Raw genomic sequence first — 19,143 nt, forward strand, 5'->3', positions numbered from 1 at the left:
AACTTCATTATCATTCAACTCAAAATATATTCTGGCTTCCCTTATTATTTCTTCTTTTGCCATTGAGTTATTTAAAGTATGTTATTTCCAAACACATTGAAGTCTTCCAAAATATGTTTTTGTTATTGATTTCTCACTAATTATAATTAGAATATATAGATAAAATATTTAAATCCTTTGATATATATTGGGACTTCTTTTATTATCCAGCATATGCTCTATCTTACTAAATATTCTATGTTGACAAAAAGAATTGTATATTCTGCTATTGTTGAGTATAGTAGTCTATAGATGTCAATTAAGTCACATTGGTTAATAGTGTTTTTCTTTTCAATTTTTTTAATCTTTTCAACCTCACAGGGTTTTTTGTTTGTTTATTTAGAAATTAAATTTAATGGGATGACATTGATTAGAAAGAAAGTACATAGGTTTCAGGTGAAAAATGGCATTCGGATTTTTGATGGGGATTACATTAAATTTGTACATATATTGCTTTGGGTAATATGGCCATTTTTACTGTGTTGATTCGTCCAATTCTTGAACATGGAATATTTTTTTATTTCATTGTGTCTTTTTTATTTTCTTTTAATAATACTTTGTAGTTTTCAATATATAGGTCCTTCACATCCTTTGTTAAATTTATTCGTAGGTATTTTATTTTTTGTTGCAATTGTAGAAGAAATTGTTTTTTTCAATTCATTTTCTTAGTTTCATTGTTGGCATATTGGAAAGCAGTAGACTTTTATATATTGATTTTTGTATCCTTTGGCTTAACTATACTGGTTTATAGTTTCTAACAGTTTTTCGGTGGAGTATTTGGGGTTTTCTACATACAGGGTCATGTCATCTGCAAAAAGTGATACCTTTACTACTTCTTTGCCAACATGGATGCCTTTTATTTTGTTCTCTTGCCTGATTGCCCTGGCTAAGAGAGAGTGGGCATACTTGTCTTGTTCCTGATTTTAGAGGAAAATCTTCCAGTTTTTCAACATTTAGTGTAATATTGACTAATGATTTATTATAAATGGCCTTTATTATGTTTAGGTACTTTTATTCTATGCCCATTTCATTGCTTTAAAAACAAATGGATGTTGTATCTTATCAAATGTCTTTTTTGTATCTATTGATAAAATTGTTATTTTTTCCTTTGTTTTGTTGATGTGGTGTATTGTATTGATTTATTTGCATATGTTAAACTATCCTTGTGCTCCTGAATTGAATCCCACTTGATTGTGATGTTTTATTTTGTGTGTGTGTTTTAAATATCAAATTTATTTGTGTTCTTTCTATCTTTTTGTCTTTCCTTAATTTTTTTAATTTAGAAATTTAATGGGGTGACATTGGTCAGTAAGAATACATGGCCTCAGGTAAACATCTCTATAGCATTTGAACTGTTGATTGTGTTGTGTTACCCATCACCCAAAGTCAAGTCATTTTCTATCGCCATATTATTTGTCTCTACTTACTGTCCTCCCCCGACCCCCTGCCCTCTGATAACTACTTGACTTCTGTTTATGTTCATGAATATCATTTTTATATCCTACCTCTGTCCAAGTGCTGTGCAGCACAGTGTTTACTACCTGAAAACTATTGTTTCATATATTTTGACAGTGTTCTAATAATTGATGGCAGGAGGGCTAGTCTGGTATTAGTTCTCTATCATGACTGAAAGCAGAAGTAAAAAATGTATCACTTGTCAGTATAAAGAAAAAGCATTAGTGCAAGATATGTTGATAGGATGATAACCTATTTTAAAAGCTTTATGAACAAATCATTGGAAGAGAGAAATAGTGCCAGTAGACTCAGAGCGTCTTGAAGAAGGCAAACCAGGAGAACAGTGTAGGTCATGGAGCAAGAACTCAGCTTAGAGAAAATGGCTGGGGGTCCTATAACCCAGCAACTTGAGAAACTTCTCTATTAGAATGTAGTAAAAGGTAATTTCAGTGTGAATCCTAGGTATTAACCAGACTCTGAGATTTTTCTGTATCCATAATAAATAGTACACATTAAAATATTTGGTTATGTCTGGTGTGGCATTCAAAAGTTACCCAATGATGTGATGAGAAACTCAGCAAATGTTTCATTTGGGAAAGAAACGCTAGAGGAGACACCAATTACACACTAGGTGTGAGGTAGTTGGGTTATTTTTTGAGCAAAAGAAGATAAAATGCTTGTTAAGATAACATAGCATAAAACTTGAAGAACTAGTGTTGTTAGCACCTTGGAAGCAAAGAATGAAAGTGTACATCACTTTAGTAAATCAGGAGAGTAAATATGGGTTATAGCTAAAAAAAAAAATTGTCACAAGATAGTACATATATATAAGCAGGAAACAAATATATATTGGAGATTCACAGTAGCCCAAGACTTCCTAGGGGAAGAAATGCAAGAATAATATATACCATGAATCCATCAGTTAAAAGTATAGATTAATTCAGTACCTATATATTAAGCACTAAATATGTGAGGTATTATGCAAGACACTTTTCTATATACTGTGGTCAGGAACTTTTTAAAGAAATCAGAATATGCAACGTTTCAGGTAGTTTATGGACTAGCAGAAACAGAACACATATCCACCTGCTGTTAGATTAAATTATATTCCTGTGTATATTGTGAGAAATTGGATGGCCACACAATGTAGACACAAGCATGCTTTTCAATAGCCCCTGATTTCCTGGGATGTAGGGGACACCCTAAGATGTGTGGAGTCCTATTATTATAAACTGTTTAATTAAATATCATACTACAAAGTTAAACACTCATGAACTCATATGAGGTACAGTAATTTATGGATGAAGGATTACAGTGTTGGATAGAGAAGAGGAACTTAGGCATTGGCTTATTGCCCAGTTGTGCATGTGAAGGTTGTTGCCCAGGCACCATATTTTCTTGTTCAGGTCTAGGAACTCTTTTTTTCTTGTCCTTTATAGTCAACCATACCACTTCTGGCTAATTTTATATCTCCTATTATGAGAAAAAATGAACAATGCTATTATTACTCATAAAGCCATGACTCTGAAATCTCTTTGTATTCAAACAGAATAGATTTTTCTTCCTCTATAATTCTCAATACTATTAAATTAATACACTGTACTGGTTACATTGTTACTCATGATGCTGTGCCATCCCATTGTGTCCTCCATGAATACTAGCTTCTAAGGATTTAAAAGTTGCGACTATGTTTCCTTGGTAATGACCAAATGAAAATCTTACCCAGAGGGTTAGGAAAGTGTGAATGATAATTTATTATCTGGTCGTGTTAAATTTAGCATTTGGAATTTTATAGCACCAAAATAGAACAGCACATATTTCAACCAAGTCTTCTCTTGAGCTCTGGAGGGTCAGAATCAGTGATTCTGGAATGTGCTCTCTTACCGTGTGGACTGGCTCCCTGCTTTCCACACTGCCACCATCGGGAGAAAGGCGCTTGCTCTTTCTACAGAGAAGCATTTAACTGTTCTGCCTCTTTTCAAATTATATACAACAATGATGTCGAATCGTTTCTCAATTACCTCTATTAATGGAAGAGGAACAGCAGCAGGAATAATCTAAAACAACAAATAAAAGAAAATGCAAACTTTAATTTTAAGTATTTTTTTTCTGAGGTGTGTTTTTTTGTTTTTTGTTTTTGTTTTTGTTTTTGACCAGGACCAGCTCCATAGCTTGAGAGGCTCAAGGAAAAGTGAAAATATAGGTCCTCTTGTTTTAAAATAAAATATGTCAAAATGGCAAGACTAGATACCTAGATCAGGGTGAGTGGGAGACTTGGCCATCATGAGACATGTTCTCCAGCCCCTCCCAGATGTGGCACGATGCCGAGGAGCATGCGCTCCTGACCCCAGCCTTCCCTGCACTGGTACTCAGGCCCAGCCAGGCAGAGGGTAGCCGCAGTCACTGGAGAGGGGCAGGAGGTGAAGGTGTAGGTTGGGGTTGGGAGGCTGGGCACCAGAGTGGGCAAGTGGTGGCCAAGAAGCAAATCAAAGACAAGCAGCAGGTGGCAGGATTCCCTTGAGCTGAGATTACAAATCCCTGATGCATGCTCCATTGTCCCATTAGACCACTGACAATATACATGCACAGTGAAATGAAGAAATCTATGGTGGCAACCACAGAGCATTCAGTCCCAAAGTGGGACCCTTGTGAGCACTAGTTGCTCCTGTGTGACTGGTCATTCATCCGTGAAATTGGTTCTGCCTTGGATTTTTATGTACTGTCAAGATGAACTGGTTGTGTGGAAAGCACCCTACAATCACACAGAATACTACAGGAGGGACACGTTTGTCACAGATAATTTATAATTTGGATAACCCTGAAATGGGATACCAAGAATGATAGTTTAGAATTCAGCATATTCATTGGCTAAGTGTTGACTTCTTCCTATCGCAGAACCGCCGGCTAGGGTTCGGGATGGAGGACAGTGAGCAAGGCTGGCTCACTGTTCACTGGGCTTGAAAGATACAGACATTAGGAACTATGAAGCAAATGGGTCATGGTGTGTGCTCTAATGAAGGTATAAACAAGAAAGCAGGAAAACTCGGAATGAAGGAATTAACTCTGATGGGCAATGTGGGAAGGCCTTGTAGGGGGAAAAATGACTTCAGTCAGGCCAAGATGGGTGGGTACTAAGTATTTCAATTAACAGAGACTAAGGGGCAGACCTTCTGGGCTAAAAGGACAGAATAAGAAAGGCATTCAATGGAGAGCATGTTGCTAGATATGCCTACATGCTGGGACTTCCAGGTCCTTTTTTGTTATACTTAGTGAACATCTATTTTCCAGGCACTGACACAGAAGCAGGCGATATAAGAATATAGAATTAGGCACCAGACAGCTCCATGTATCAGCCTCAATCTGCCACTTCCCAAATAGGAGACTAGACAGTTTAACCACTTCTGAACTTCAGTTTTAGTCCTCTGTAAAATAAAGGTGCTAGTTTTATAGAATATTATAAAGATTAAATGAAACAACGTTTGTAAAATACTCCACCCAGCACCCCCCGTCTAGTGAAGGACACAAGCAAATACAGCAGTACCTTGAGATAGGAATTTAATTCGTTCTGTGACCGAGCTCGTAAGTCAGTCAACTCGTATATCAAATTGCCAGTACTGGACCCGAGCGCCAATGCGTCCACTAGCGGCAGCTTCCCGAATCACAACTCGTATCTCAGAATTTCGCTCAGATCTCGAACAAAAATATGGACCGAGTCAATTGTATCTTTAAAAAATCCATATGTACCCAAATGATCGTGGCAGTACGTGCTGTGAGAGCACAGGAAGGAGAGTGGCCATCTCTGCCCGAGGCTTTAGTGTGACGCATCTGGGAGGAGGGGGTGTGTCTAACAGGCAAAGGGGCAGCTGAGCAGGAGCCCTCTTCGGGTTTGAAAGGCATGAGTCCACTTTGTGATCCGTGTGGGGCCAAGGGGACAGGGAGTAGCAGCAGGAAGAGAAGGGTGACTATGTAAACCGTCTATAGATAAAGACGAAAAAGTACCTTTTGTCAGCACCACAGAACTACTTTTAGCGATTCAAACTAGCAGACTCTTCCCTGAGAAAGGTGAGAGACCTTCTCTGCTGAGTCCTTGAAGTAAGATGTAAACAAGTTTGCCTGAGAGCTTCTGCAGCGGCTGCTCTGTGGATTTTCTTCCTTCCAGAGGAATTACAGAGCGGAGAGAGAGAGAAGCACTCTTAAGAATTGTAGCTGTTTTTCCTGTCTTCATCTAGAGTATTTTGCTTAGTTGGCAGACACGTCACAAGACATGATTGGCTCTTTCAAAAATAAGCTTCCTGGTGGTCTCGGTTGGCGCTGGGTGCTTTAAAGGGCATGCCTTTTTCTCTCTTCCTCCTCCAGACTGAACACTTGCCTCTGCAGACCCACTTCAAAGAAAGAGAGGTTGGCAGTCTCCAGTGCTCTGTGAGTAACACTGTCCTGCTGTTGGGGTCAGCCCAGGTGGGGCTGGTGGCCACCCTGCTTATTAAACTATCATTTGATTTCTATGAAATTTTATTTTATTCACCTCTCTAATATCTAAGCATCTGCAGTATTATTTTATCAAGTCCTTGAGCTTGCTTCTCCCTCTTAGGAGTAATCAAGTTTTATGACACCAATAACCAGGTAGAGGGATCAGTACCAGACAGCAGAGAGCATCAGGGGGTTCATTTTCATTTTATAGAGTTAGCTGTGTAAGTAAGGAAGAAAGGTCAAGATAAGAGAATATTTTTTTATTCATTTTAGAGGAGAGAGAGAGACTGAAAGAGAGAGAGAGAGAGAGAAGGGGGGGAGGAGCAGGAAGCTTCAACTCCCCTATGTGCCTTGACCGGGCAAGCCCAGGGTTTTGAACTGGCGACCTCAGCATTCCAGGTCAATGCTTTATCCACTGCGCCACCACAGGTCAGGCTAAGAGAATATTTTTGATAGTGTTTCTTATTCTCAGTCATACTGGCGATATGGTCAAATACCAGTTCATTTCTCTGTATCTCTTCCCTAACTCCCCAGTGCGGAATCCTGAGGTTTCTTTTGGATTTTTGGTTTTTTGTGTGTGTTTATTTACTTGATTGATAGTTTTGGCTGTGTGACTTAATTCTCTATATGTCTCATGCAGTCATCCCAAGCTTGCGCCGTGCTCAGGGACACGTAAAGTTCACAGCCTTGTTTTTCTCCAGTTTACCTTAACTGATTCTGGTTCCAAACTTCCAAACTGGAAACTGATTATCGTCTTCATTCATTAGTCACAGTTTTCTGTTTAGGAGCTGCTGCCAGTCTTGTTCAGGTATTGAAAGCAACAAATGACTAGAAAATGATAATTTGTTGAACTTTACCTGCCATTCAATAGTTAGTGGGATGAGGAGTCAGGGACACAGACCATGATGAATTCTGTTCTTGCTTGTTTTTACTGTAGTACTAGAAAAGTGCAAATAGCTGTTCTGCTAATATAAAGCAATATTTGAATTTTTAGAATGGACTAAATAGCAGACGATTTGACCCTGAAGATGAGAATCCAGCGGATGAAGATGGAATTCAGCAGATGTACCCTCTTTACGATCAGATGCGCTACCACGACCGGAGCCCTGGCAAACATCGCCAAAACAAGGATCCCGAGAGAGTCTGCATGAACCCACGAGAGCATTACGTGTGATCTCTGTCTCCCTGTGGCCAATGGGTGCTCTAGCAAATGTTATGCCTAGATAGAGGAGGAAAACTAAGGTCCATAGTTAGTATTTTGCTCTCTCTCATTAAAACAATCCCCCTCTAAGTGTATCAGGAGTTGTGATGAATGACTTGGAGCCAGTAGCTAATTTCATTCCTCCAGTAAGAATTTCTTCACCACCAGCTGTGTTTGTGAACTTGACACAAGTTCACAAAGCCTCGTGTGTTTCTGTGACGATGATGGTGTTTACTAACATTGGGCCTATGATGGCATGTTCATTTCAGAGGAGAGCACCTGTCCGTGAGGCCAGCAGTGATTCTCCGGAAAGGCCTCCGCGGGGAGTGGAAGCCTCTCTGGGTCTCAGGCCCGCCAGCCTGTGCATCTGGAACTCAGCCGGGCAGAAAAGGGAGTTCAAAATCCATTTCACTATTTAGCTGGGACTTGGCTTTCCGTGACATGCTTAATATAATCACAATACCTGGGTACAAATAAGAGGCCTGAGGAAAAGGGCACAATTTGTTCTTTATCCAAGAAAACAAAAAGCAGTTTAAACCTTCAAGCCTGTTGGTTGCTTGTAGACTCTTGCAATATTGTTATATTTGTTCCTCCTTGACCACTGAGGTCCTGGGGGGTACATATTCCTTGCCTCGTCTACACAGCCAGCTGGTCTTGATTAGCACAGTGCTGACCAAGGTCCTCTTTTGCTCTGTCATTGTTCCCACAGTTCTTTACTGGCCTGATAAGCCTACTTCCCACCTCTTCAGTGAATAGAGGACGGCCTTGAGCCTTTTCCCTCTCCTGGGCTATTGTGCAGGACGGCTCGGCTTTCTCTGCTGAAGTTTCTTTCACACTAATCCTCTCCGCCCAGGCCTCAGCCGCCCTCTGCATCCTTCAGACCGCCGATTGTCCGAGTTCTCTCTAGCTCGGAAGAGCCTGCTGGAAAATCACCATGTATTAACTCCTGTTTTTAAAAGGCAGTTGGAAAAACAAAACAAAAAGCCGCTCTACTGTGGCCTATGTGCTAACCCCACCTATTGTTCTTGATCCCTCTCCCTGCTCTACCTGGTCAACAAGAATGAAGAGAAGCTACAAGAGCCGGCAGTGTAGTGACCGAGGTACCAGTGCACCCTGCACCGCGCGGGGGCCTGCGATGTCTGGCTGGAGGCTTCTCAGTTCTCTCTGACGGCAGTTTTTCTCCAAAACTCAATGTAACAATTAGAGTGGGGTGAGCAGAGGCAGGAGCCCGGGTACAAGTGTTCATCACCCTCCCTCACATCTTAGGAAAGCATTGCCTTGCTGTGTTCTAGAAGGTTAGGGGTGTGACACACACACACACACACACACACACACACACACACACACCCCTACTTGTCATATATTAGGAAAGAGTGACATAAGCACTATGAAACAGTACATATTTCCAATCTGAGCTTCAAGGAGGTGGGAGAGTATTAATGTAGATTTCTAATGAGACACCAAAGATACCTTCTGTTCATGTTGCGCTGGCTCTCGTTCTTGTTTGTGTGTGTTTCCTTTCCTTAGCTGCCACGCTTCGTCAGAGAAATTATCCGATTCTACAGTAGTAGGTACTCCCCCACTGCCTGAGTGACCAGTGATTCTGGGAGAAGAGATGCTTAAATTCTAATGCAATGCTTTAGCTAGGTAGTCAGCGATTTAAAAAGTTACATGGGAGCAAAGGGTAAATTCCAAGGACCCTTGCTGCAGTGTCACAGTGCTACCTCAGAGCTGGAACTGACTGCCTTTGGTAACAAGCCAACACTGAAACCTTTGACTTTATTATGTGGAGTGCCATCAGTGAGTTATTTGTAACTGAAAATGTAGGATCCTTGCAATTGCTTTCCAAAAGAACGATCACTCTGGTCGGAGCTCTCCTTCCCAGGGAAGTGTTTTATAAAATACTGGATGTTACAGAAGAGGAGACACTGTGGAGAATCGCCTCCTTTCTATTACAATGTCTCACACGTAGGGGTGGTTTCTAGGGCCTGCTGGGAAGCAGGTGTGGAATTAGTGTACTAAAAGTGCACTTGGAACCTAGTGGGGAATAGAGGTGTCTTCACTTGCACTAGGGAAGGAGATTTGAAAGCACTGGCTTTTAGGGTCCCTTTGCCCTGTCTACAACACCTTCCTTACCAAGAAGAACCCGCTATTCCATTTTTTATATTCTCAGTGTAGTTCTGGAAAAGAGTTTTCAGGATATTGCTACCTCTCTCACAGTCAGGTAGTTCAGTATGCTTTCTGCCTCTCTGTCAGGTATGGCATTTCTTCAACAAACTGGTAGATTTTAGAGTTGTGTCCTTACATGGGTCATGTAAGCTATATAATTGCTTATCCTGGTGCATCCATCTGTCTATCCAAACACTGAGTGGAATAGAAGGATCTTTGAAAGGGTTTGATTTTAGCCCCCTCAGCTAAAATATACACTCCAAAATTAGCCCATCAGTCTATAAATTTGGAGCCTAGGCTACTTGAAGATGGCTATTTAAATTTGGAAGTTAGATTCTTAGGGTTGGTGAGTGAGGCTTAGGGATATAAGTAAGCCACGGCTGACTTACTAAAACAGAAATAAATCCCACAGTGCTTATCTACTTATGGGTGCACTTTGCATTTCAAGGGGGAATGTGTGCGCTCCACCTCACACACACAGCCTGTGTTGCCTGTTCCGTAGTCCGCCCCGGCCCCAGGAGTGCATGGCTGCTGCAGTAGCAGATAACTGGTTCTCTGAACAGCTGAGTCAAGCAGCTATGCCACTCAGGATTGGGCTGACATAATGGGATAGGAACTTAGATAAATTCTTTTTTAGTTTTCAAATTTTATTTAGAAAATTAAATTTAGCAGGGTGACATTGATCAATAAGAGTACATAGGTTTCAGGTAAATATCTCTACAGCATTTGATTGTGTCATGTGCCTATCACCCAAAGTCAAATCATTTTCTGTCACTGTGTATCTGTCCCTCTTTACTCCCCTCTGCACCACCTTGTCTCCCTCTTGGAAACCACTGCACTTTTATCTATGTCCATGAGTCTCAGTTTTATATCCCACCTATGTGTGAAATCATACAGTTCATAGTTTCTTCTGATTTACTTATTTCACTCAGTATAATGTTCTCAAGGTCCATCTATGTTGTTGTAAATGGTACTATGTCATCATTTCTAATGACTGAGTAGTATTTTATTGTACAACTGCTCACAAAAATTAGGGGATCAGGGAATGTGCAGATACTCCAGTACTTTCAGCCTTTTGTATAGTGCATTTTCATCAATGAAATAAAAGTTGGTTTTGCATCTCATTTGCATAATCAGCTTTCTTTGACTTGTCATTTGCTTTCCTGATGTTCTCGTTTAATAAAAAAATCAAATGTTTTTTTTATCGTTTCATGTTTATTTTGAAATATCCCCTAATTTTTGTGAGCTATATATGTGTACCACATTTTCTTTATCCAACCCTGTATCTAAGGACACTTTGGTTGTTTCCATGTCTTGGCCACTGTAAACAATGCTGCAATGATCATGGGGCTACATGTGTCTTTACGTACCAATGTTTTTTGAGTTTTGGGGATAGATACCCAGTAGAGGGATTGCTGGGTCATATGGTAGTTCTAGTCTTAAGTTTTTGGGGCAACACCATACTTTCTTCCATAATGGCTGTACTAGTTTACATTCCCACCAGCAGTGAATGAAGGTTCCTTTTACTCCACAGCCTCTCCAACACTAGTTATTACCTGTCTTGTTGATAATAGCCAATCTAACAGGTGTGAGGTGGTATCTCGTTGTAGTTTTGATTTGCATTTCTCTAATAGTGAATATATCTGTTGGCCATTTGTATGTCTTGAAAGGAATGTCTCCCCCTTTTTAATTGGATTGCTTGTTTGTTGCTGAGCTTAGTGAGTTCTTTATATATTTTGGATATAGATAAATTTTTTAAGGTGATTTTTTTCTCTCTTCTGTTAGCGGTCCCCTATCCCTGACATTCTTATGTGTTCTAAATTTGAAGAAGTCCTTGCTCTTTGGGGCATGTAATATAAAGTCTCACCTACGCTAGGCTTCCGTGTTAGCTGCCCACAATAGATACTAAAGAAATGTGCTATAAACTAACCTAACTGGTCCCCTCATTAACTTTTTATGGTCTTGTTTACTCATAGGGATCATACATTTTTTCCTACATCTTTGAAAATGATTTCTCAAGTCCTCTTTCCCAGTAGCCTAAGATTTACTATCTTGTTTTCCATTGCACTGTGCTAGTCTCCAGGTGCTGTTCTTATATACAATAGAGCCTTCCTTCAAACCTCTTAGTTCCTGGGGACACAGATGATAGACCAATACACCAAGAATCAAAAGAATAGGTTCAAGCTTCACCCCTTCCTAGTCATGAGAACTCACACAGGTGACTTAACCTGTCTAGGGCATCTTTACCCCTGTCCATAAAGCAGAGATTATAACCCCTTTCCTATCAGCAATATGATGAAAGTTAAATAAGATAATAATGGATGGACTATTGTAAGTTCTCCTCAAATTAAAATGCCAATGACTGTGATATTGTTGCATGTTGAAAAGCTCCCAGTGCCTTTGCCAGCATTTCAAATAGCCTAGTGTACCCAGGGAGTATGGCAAATGAAATTTTCATTTGGACATAATTTGAGTATAGCCAAGTGCAAGCAGAAAGCATTCCTTTTACTGCAACAAACATGTGCAATATGGAAAACCTGACATGTGGGTTTTAGCCTTTCATGCTTTGCCTAGAGCTGAAGATACATGTTGTCATGACCAGTGGTTGTGCTTGTTATAAATTAATGCTAATAACAGTACCGTTTTTCAGTGCGTAGTATGGACTAGATTCTAGGGCAAGCACCTTCGTGGAGCATCTCACTGACTAGAACCAAACTCCTATCTTGTTCCCCTTCTAGCAGCCCCTCTGGGGGCTGAAAGGCTCACACTCCTACGCTGCACACACACAGATCATGCTTACTGATCTTCATACAAGTCTGTTTGTGGGGAATAGTGTTAGAGAAGAGGTCTTGACTTTTTTTTAAAGCAGAGTTATACGAGGGAACATGGGCAAAGCCATAAGGAATGTTTATTAAGATGAAAGCAAGGGTGTGTACTTATTTTTAATTAGATTTTGAACTTCTTAAAATGCTCATTAAGAGTTTCATACCCATTAGATCAACCAAACATAGCAGCAAAAATAACCAGCCAAATAACGAAAACCACTACATTTCATTTGGTTTGCTTTTAGTGGCACAAACTTCTAACACCTCTTTCTCAACTGAGTTCATTGCTCTGTTGTTCACCTGTGTTGAACTGTTGGGGTGGTGGCACTCTGGCAGTGGACAGCTAGAGAGAAAACTGGCTCTGGTAGAAAGCCAGAAGGACAGGAAAGTTGTGAAATAGAAATGTCACAGCTCTGTGCTTCTCTCCTTCCTGTGCTTCACTCAAAGATCTTGTGCCCTTGGGTTGTTTGCAGATCTTATAAGAGAATCAGGGACTTCCAGTTCTTCTGTTAAAGAAAAACTGCTTTTGGTAAGCCTATTCAACTATAGACTATGGCTAGATTAATTTTATTGCATGTGCAATGGTATTTGTGTTTCCTCCTTTACAGAAAATTGTGAACTAGACTTCGCCAATTTGGTCACTTGCAACTCTTAGGTTGCTTTTGGTGGCCCTCAGTAGGTAGAGGTAGATGGTACCTTACCAGGTGGAAGGTACCTTGCCACTGAAATCAGGTTTTAGACCAGTATTTGCATCATTCATGTTTATAAGTAAGTAGTCATTAAAAGAGACAGCTAGTAACAGTCAACCTTGTCCTGTAAGCTTGAAAAAGTCCCAACTCTGTTCTTTTAAGGAACCTAGTAATATCTTAAATAAAAGGATTATTAGAAATGAATTTAATAATATTCAGGCAAATTCAGTGTCAGACACCCAATTCTGATTAAATTCTAGAGACAGAATCTAGGGACCCCAGGGCTAGTGGGCATGCTGGAGTCTCACACCTGTTCATGAAAGGTCTAGAGTGCCCTACAGCATTTCAGCCATCCTTTAACACCACGAATCTGACCATTGAAAATAATCACCCGTTAATAAAGTCTGGTGTTGAGCTACTTGTAGTAGCTTCCGAAGTGACTAGAGTTTTTCAAATGATAAATAACAACCTTTGGAGGGTGTGTTTCCAATTAGGATACTTCTAACCACTCATTTATTAAGACTGATTAACATGCCAAAATAATTAAAATTCATATAATGTAACAATTGTTAAGGATTCTTCACACTAGGATGAGGTAGATATAATCTCTGCTCTAAAGTCAAGACCCTGCTGAGAAGACTATCACTGGCTATTCTATTTAGTGACAGCCATTTACTTCTTAGGGGTGTGTGTGTGTGTGTGTGTGTGTGTGTGTGTGTGTGTGTGTCTGGTATGTGAGAGGGAAAGAGGGCTACTTAATATTTTCAGCTGAAGAAACATTTTGCAGTTTACATGTACAAGAGAACCCTGACATATGCCAACATCTATTTCAAGCCTGTTTTACTATAATTGTTTTAGTATTATCTCTAAAAATGGTTAGAGGTAGGGAGAAGGAGACCATATTTACCTTGACAGCCAAAATATGTAAACTATTTGGTGCATTTCTACTCTATTTCCAATATTAGGTTAGTTATTCTCAAGTCACAGTTTGTGGAGAGAATGTCAAAAATTAAGGTGACACTAAACATGTTTTTATCATACAACATTAATTGAAATTGTGATGTGGAACTTCCTTCTGTATCTCAGGGAGAAGGGAAACCACCAATGACAATTAAAAGGATTCTTCATTCCACTGATTGGGGGAAATCCCACCTATCATTTTATTCCCTGGAATATTCTAATCAGTTTTTGGGAGCTATGGCTATGCTGGTTCTCAAATTACACACCTCCCTGCAACAAAACACACTAGTTGCATTCTGCCTCCTTCACGTCCCCCACGTCCACAGGGATAAATGCCTGAGTTTCAGGGGACTGGATGTTGTAAATAGTTATGGAAAATAGTAACATGTCCATGAATTAAAAGTCCTTTAAGAGCTTCCATTCTGTAATTATGTTATTTACAGTTGCCCTTGTAAGCAACTCATACAGGAATCATGTCAGTTGGATCCCAGGAGATATACTCTTGGACTTTATTTCTTTTTAATATTTTTTATTGATTTTAGGCAGGGAAAGAGAGAGAGACAGGAACATCCGTCTGTTCCTGTATGTGCCCTGGCCAGGGATCAAACCAGCAACTTCTGAGCTTTGGGACGAAGTTCTAACCAACTGACCTATTGGGCCAGGGCAATACTCTTGGACTTGAAGTTATTATTAGGTTATAACTGCAATCTCAAGACAATGAAGTTATTATTAGGTTATAACTGCAATCTCAAAACAATTTTCAATAATCAAAAAACAGTTTTCAGAGATATTTTAATCTTTCTCGCCATCTAGAGGTGGGAGACTAATAGTTGCCCTCTTGGGTTTTCTTTCCGGGCCTGCCATTCAAGTTTTTATGGGCAGCTCCCCTATGGCCTTAATTGGGTATATTTATTATCCTGGCCTGGGATTTAACTGTGAAAGTCGATTAGAGGAGATCTTGAGGGAAAGCCTCTGAGAATCCAGGGCATCGATTTGCTACACTGGTTTAGGACCGGGGCCTATCATGCTACAGAATATGCCTGACAGCCACGAGGTGTTTTATGTGTCCCCTCCAGAGGTCAGAAATAGACTTCCAACATTTCTACTGTCCCTTACTATCTCACAATGGATCTGTGCAGCCCAGGGTTGCACATGATTTGCCAAGTGAACAGGTACCCTTGTTTTGGTTTTTAATACTCTGCAATTACGACTAGTATTTTTTAAAATCCACCCTAACACAGTAAATTAAATTTCTCTTCTAAGCCATGTTGATGGCTCGGTGTCCATCATATTTGAACTGCCAGCAGCAGTATGTTGTCCTAAATGCTTTAGTTTGCACTCACCTTCACCGTGGCTCGTTTATGCCTCTGCTTTTTCACTCGGCCTCATGAGAAATTAGTGTGACGATTCCCACCAATTGACCGTTTCAATACCCAGAAGCTCATTTTTCATTAAGGGTTTCATTATGCACTTGAAATTCCAAGTCCTTTGTAAAAAAATGTTAAGTAGCTGGTGTTGCTACTGGATCCCTGGATTGTTCCACTCGTCCATCCAGAAAAGTTCCTGTTTATCCTCTACCTTCTGTTTCTATTTCTAAGCCAGTGCTTTCAGACATAACATGTGCTCTAGCCTGTTCACTTTCCATGTGGTCTTAGCCTCTTCTTGACTTCTCGGTTTCACCCCTTAAACTAGTACTCTCTACCTCATATGGAGGGAAAAATAAGATGTTAAATGATTGTCTTCAAGAGAGATCCTACTTTTAAAGTGATTTTATAAAAAAAAAACCTTGGCTTAGAAACGAGAAACTCTATAGCTATTATATTTTTTCTTAATCCTGCATTGCTATTTTTATTTCTGAAACGTGATCTCTGTCTGAATAGAGTCTCTACTCAGGTTCTAACTTTCTTCCTATTAACACTTTCACAATGAAATCGTCCTCTCTGCCTTTTGCACGTTCTGAATTTTTTACGGAGCCAACAGATTCTCCCACACAAATCCCAATACTTTTACTTCCATCATTAAACAAATGAATGTCTTCTGTAAGGAGGCATCTGGGTCTGGTCTCACTCTGGCCCTGACAAGATCTCACTACGTGCCTTGGTTCTCCCTGTAAAAGCAGAAGTTAATTATGCAATTTCACAACACCTGGGTGTTGTGAGTCCTGACTTATAAATGATGAAAAACATTTTGCAAATGTCCTGTAGTGCATAAATGTGTAGCACATAATCTGAAGAGTCTTCAAGTAGAAATGTATTCTAGGCTAACTCAGTTCAGAATGTTAATCCACTCATCATTTTCAAAAGAAATGTCTTGCTAATACGTCCTTTTTCTTTTAATGAAAATTACTTTGTAGTCATTTGAACTATTTTTATTTTGATGAATAAGAGGAAATCAATAGTATATATTATTGTTATCAGAAAATACCCAATTTGTATTTTAAGTGTTAAAACTGAAAAGGTTGCATAACCATGTGTTGAGATAAGAAGGAGGATTCTAGCTCAAATGTGGCAAATATAGAAATACAAAGATTACATTTGATTTTGAGATTTTTTTAATGAATAATTGATGTTAATGTGGTTGTTTTAGGTATTCTTTATGTTTAAGTTACCAGCAATCGTCTTTTATTTTTGCAATTTTGAACTCTATGTTTCTTGACATGTTTTGAATAGTTTTTATCAACTAAAGTTTTTAATGTATGTTATTATTAATAAATCATGATTAAGGTACAAATAAATTTAATTTCCTAAATGCAAGACTTAAAATTCAAGATTTAAAGAATATCTTTTATAGAAATGGTTGTTTTCATGAGAGTCCTTTTTGTTTTTATTTTTATAGCAAACAACTTTGTAATGAAATAAATGTTAGTGTAGAACAAGGGGTTAATATCTAAAATATATAACGAACTCACAAAGCTCAGCAACAAACAGGCAAACAATTCAGTTAAAAAATGGGGAGAGAACAGACACTTCTCCCAAGAGGACATAAAAATGACCAACAGATATACAAAAAGATGCTCATCTTCACTAGCCGTTAGAGAAATGCAAATCAAAGCTACAGTGAGATAGCACCTCACACCTGTTAGATTGTCTATTATCAACAAGACAGGTAATAAGTGTTGGAGAGGCTGTGGAGAAAAAGGAACCCTCATTCACTGCTAGTGGTAATGCAAATAGTACAACCATTATAAAAGAAAGTATGGTGGTTCCTTACAATATTAAGAATGGAACTACCATATGACCCAACAATCCCTCTACTGAGTATCTACCCCAGAAACTTGAAAACATTGGTATGTAAAGACCCATGAACCCCCATGTTTATTGCAGCATTATTTACAGTATTCAAGACATGGAGACAACCAAAGTGTCCCTTGATAGAGGATTGGATAAAGAACATGTGGTACATTTATACAATGGAATACTACTCAGATATGAGAAATGATGACCTATTGCCATTTATGAAAACATTGATGGATCTTGAGAACATTCTAATGAGTGAAATAAGTAAATCAAAAAAAGCTATGAACTGTATGATACCACACAGATGAAATATAAATCTGAGATTCAGGAACATAAAAGTGAAGTGGTTACTATGAGGAGGGAATATGGCAGAGGGGGTGGGGAAAAGAGAGACAAATATAAGGTGATGGAAAATGATTTGACTCTGGGTGATGGACACACAACAAATCAACAGTTCAAATGCTATAGAAATGTTTACCTGAATGTCACCCTATTAAATTTAATTTTCTAAATTTAAAAAAGAAAAAAAAAAGCCTGTCCAGGTTGTGGTGCAGTGGATAGAGTGTCAGACTGGGACACAGAAGACCTAGGTTTGAAACTCTGAGGTTGCTGGCTTGAGAGCAAGCTCACCAGTTTGAACACCATGTCCCTGGCTTGAGCATGGGATCATAGCCATGACCCCATGGTCACTGGCTTGAGCCCAAAGGTTGCTGGCGTGAAGCTCAAGGTCACTGGCTTGAGCTCAAGGTCTCTGGCTTGAGCAAGGGGTCACTCGCTGTGCTGTAGCCCGTCCAGGTAAGGCACATATAAGAAAGCAATCTATGAACAACTAAGGAGTTGCAATGAAGAATTGATGCTTCTCATCTCTCTCTCCCTTCCTGTCTATCTGACGCTATCTGTCTCTCTCTCTCTGTCACACACACACACACACACACACACACACACACACACACAAACACACACAAAGAGAAATGCAAAATAGAAAAAAATACAGGAGTCCTTTTGAAAAAAATATTTTAATAATAGTAACAGAATTATGTTTATATGTAATTGGTAATGGAAATGTTTTTTAAAACATGACAAGTTCCATATTGTAATACTTTTTTAATGAACCTAAATTTATTCTGCTTAATTTTTTTTATTCTGAGTTGTTAGATGTCAAAGTTTTCTTTTATGAGGTAATTTTGGTGCTAGGTGATAACTTTTTGTGTGGTTATTTACAAAAAGAAAAGAAAAAAAAATTAGTTGGCATTTGTACTAGATCCCTGAATTTATATTATTATTATTTTTTTTTAGAGATGAATGAATGCTTTATTGGTTCATAAAATCCAAAAGTTTGGGAACTATTCTTAAAAAAAAAAAATGAGTACCATAAAATTCATCCTTTTAGAGTATAACAATAAGTGGTTTTTAGTATATTTACAGAGTTGTGATAGCATCACCACAATCAATTTTAGAATATTTTTATCGCCCCCAAATGAAATTCACTCTCATCAGATGCTCACCCCTTCTTCTCCTCCCTCCCTACGCCTTGGCAACCACCAGTCTATTTTCTGTCTGTGGATTTACCTATCCTGGACATTCCATATAAGTGAATCATATATATATGATTATATATATATATAACATGGTCCTTTGAGTCTGGCTTCCTCGCCATAGAATAATATTTTCAAGGCTCATCTATGCTGTAACATTTATCACTTATTTTATCGCCAAATACGATTCCACTGTATGGATATACCACATTTTATTCATTCATCAGTTCATGGACATTTGTGGGTTATTTCACTTAGAAGTAAATATGAATTATGAATAATACTGCTATAAATATTCACATACAAGTCTTTGTGTGAACATTATATGTTTATTTCTCTTGAATATATGCTTAGGAATGGAAGAGCTGGATCACATGGAAACTGTATGTCTTAGCTTGTTTGAAGAACTGTTTTCTAAAACTGCTGCACCATTTTCCATTCCCGCCAACAATGTATGAGGGTTCCAGTTTTTCCACATATGCTATCTTAGTCAAGAGTGAAGTGCATTCTCATTGTGTTTTTTATTTGAATTTCCCCAATGGCTAATATTGTTTTTTTGTTTTCCAC

General features: G+C 38.9%; 1 protein-coding gene across 1 annotated transcript in view; it reads left to right on the plus strand.

Annotated features, from left to right (window-relative positions):
• Positions 1 to 16,489, plus strand: part of NECTIN3 (nectin cell adhesion molecule 3) — a 134,582-nt gene extending 118,093 nt beyond the window's left edge. Inside the window, exons 8-9 of the mRNA XM_066347969.1 lie at positions 5,851 to 5,913; positions 6,956 to 16,489. Of these exons, the coding sequence (XP_066204066.1) occupies positions 5,851 to 5,913; positions 6,956 to 7,135 (243 nt within the window). The 3' untranslated portion in view covers positions 7,136 to 16,489. The remainder of the gene's footprint in view (positions 1 to 5,850; positions 5,914 to 6,955) is intronic.
• Positions 16,490 to 19,143: the final 2,654 nt, after the last annotated feature.

The sequence above is a fragment of the Saccopteryx leptura genome, chromosome 8, assembly GCF_036850995.1.
Source record: "Saccopteryx leptura isolate mSacLep1 chromosome 8, mSacLep1_pri_phased_curated, whole genome shotgun sequence".
NCBI classification, from domain to species: Eukaryota; Metazoa; Chordata; class Mammalia; order Chiroptera; family Emballonuridae; genus Saccopteryx; species Saccopteryx leptura.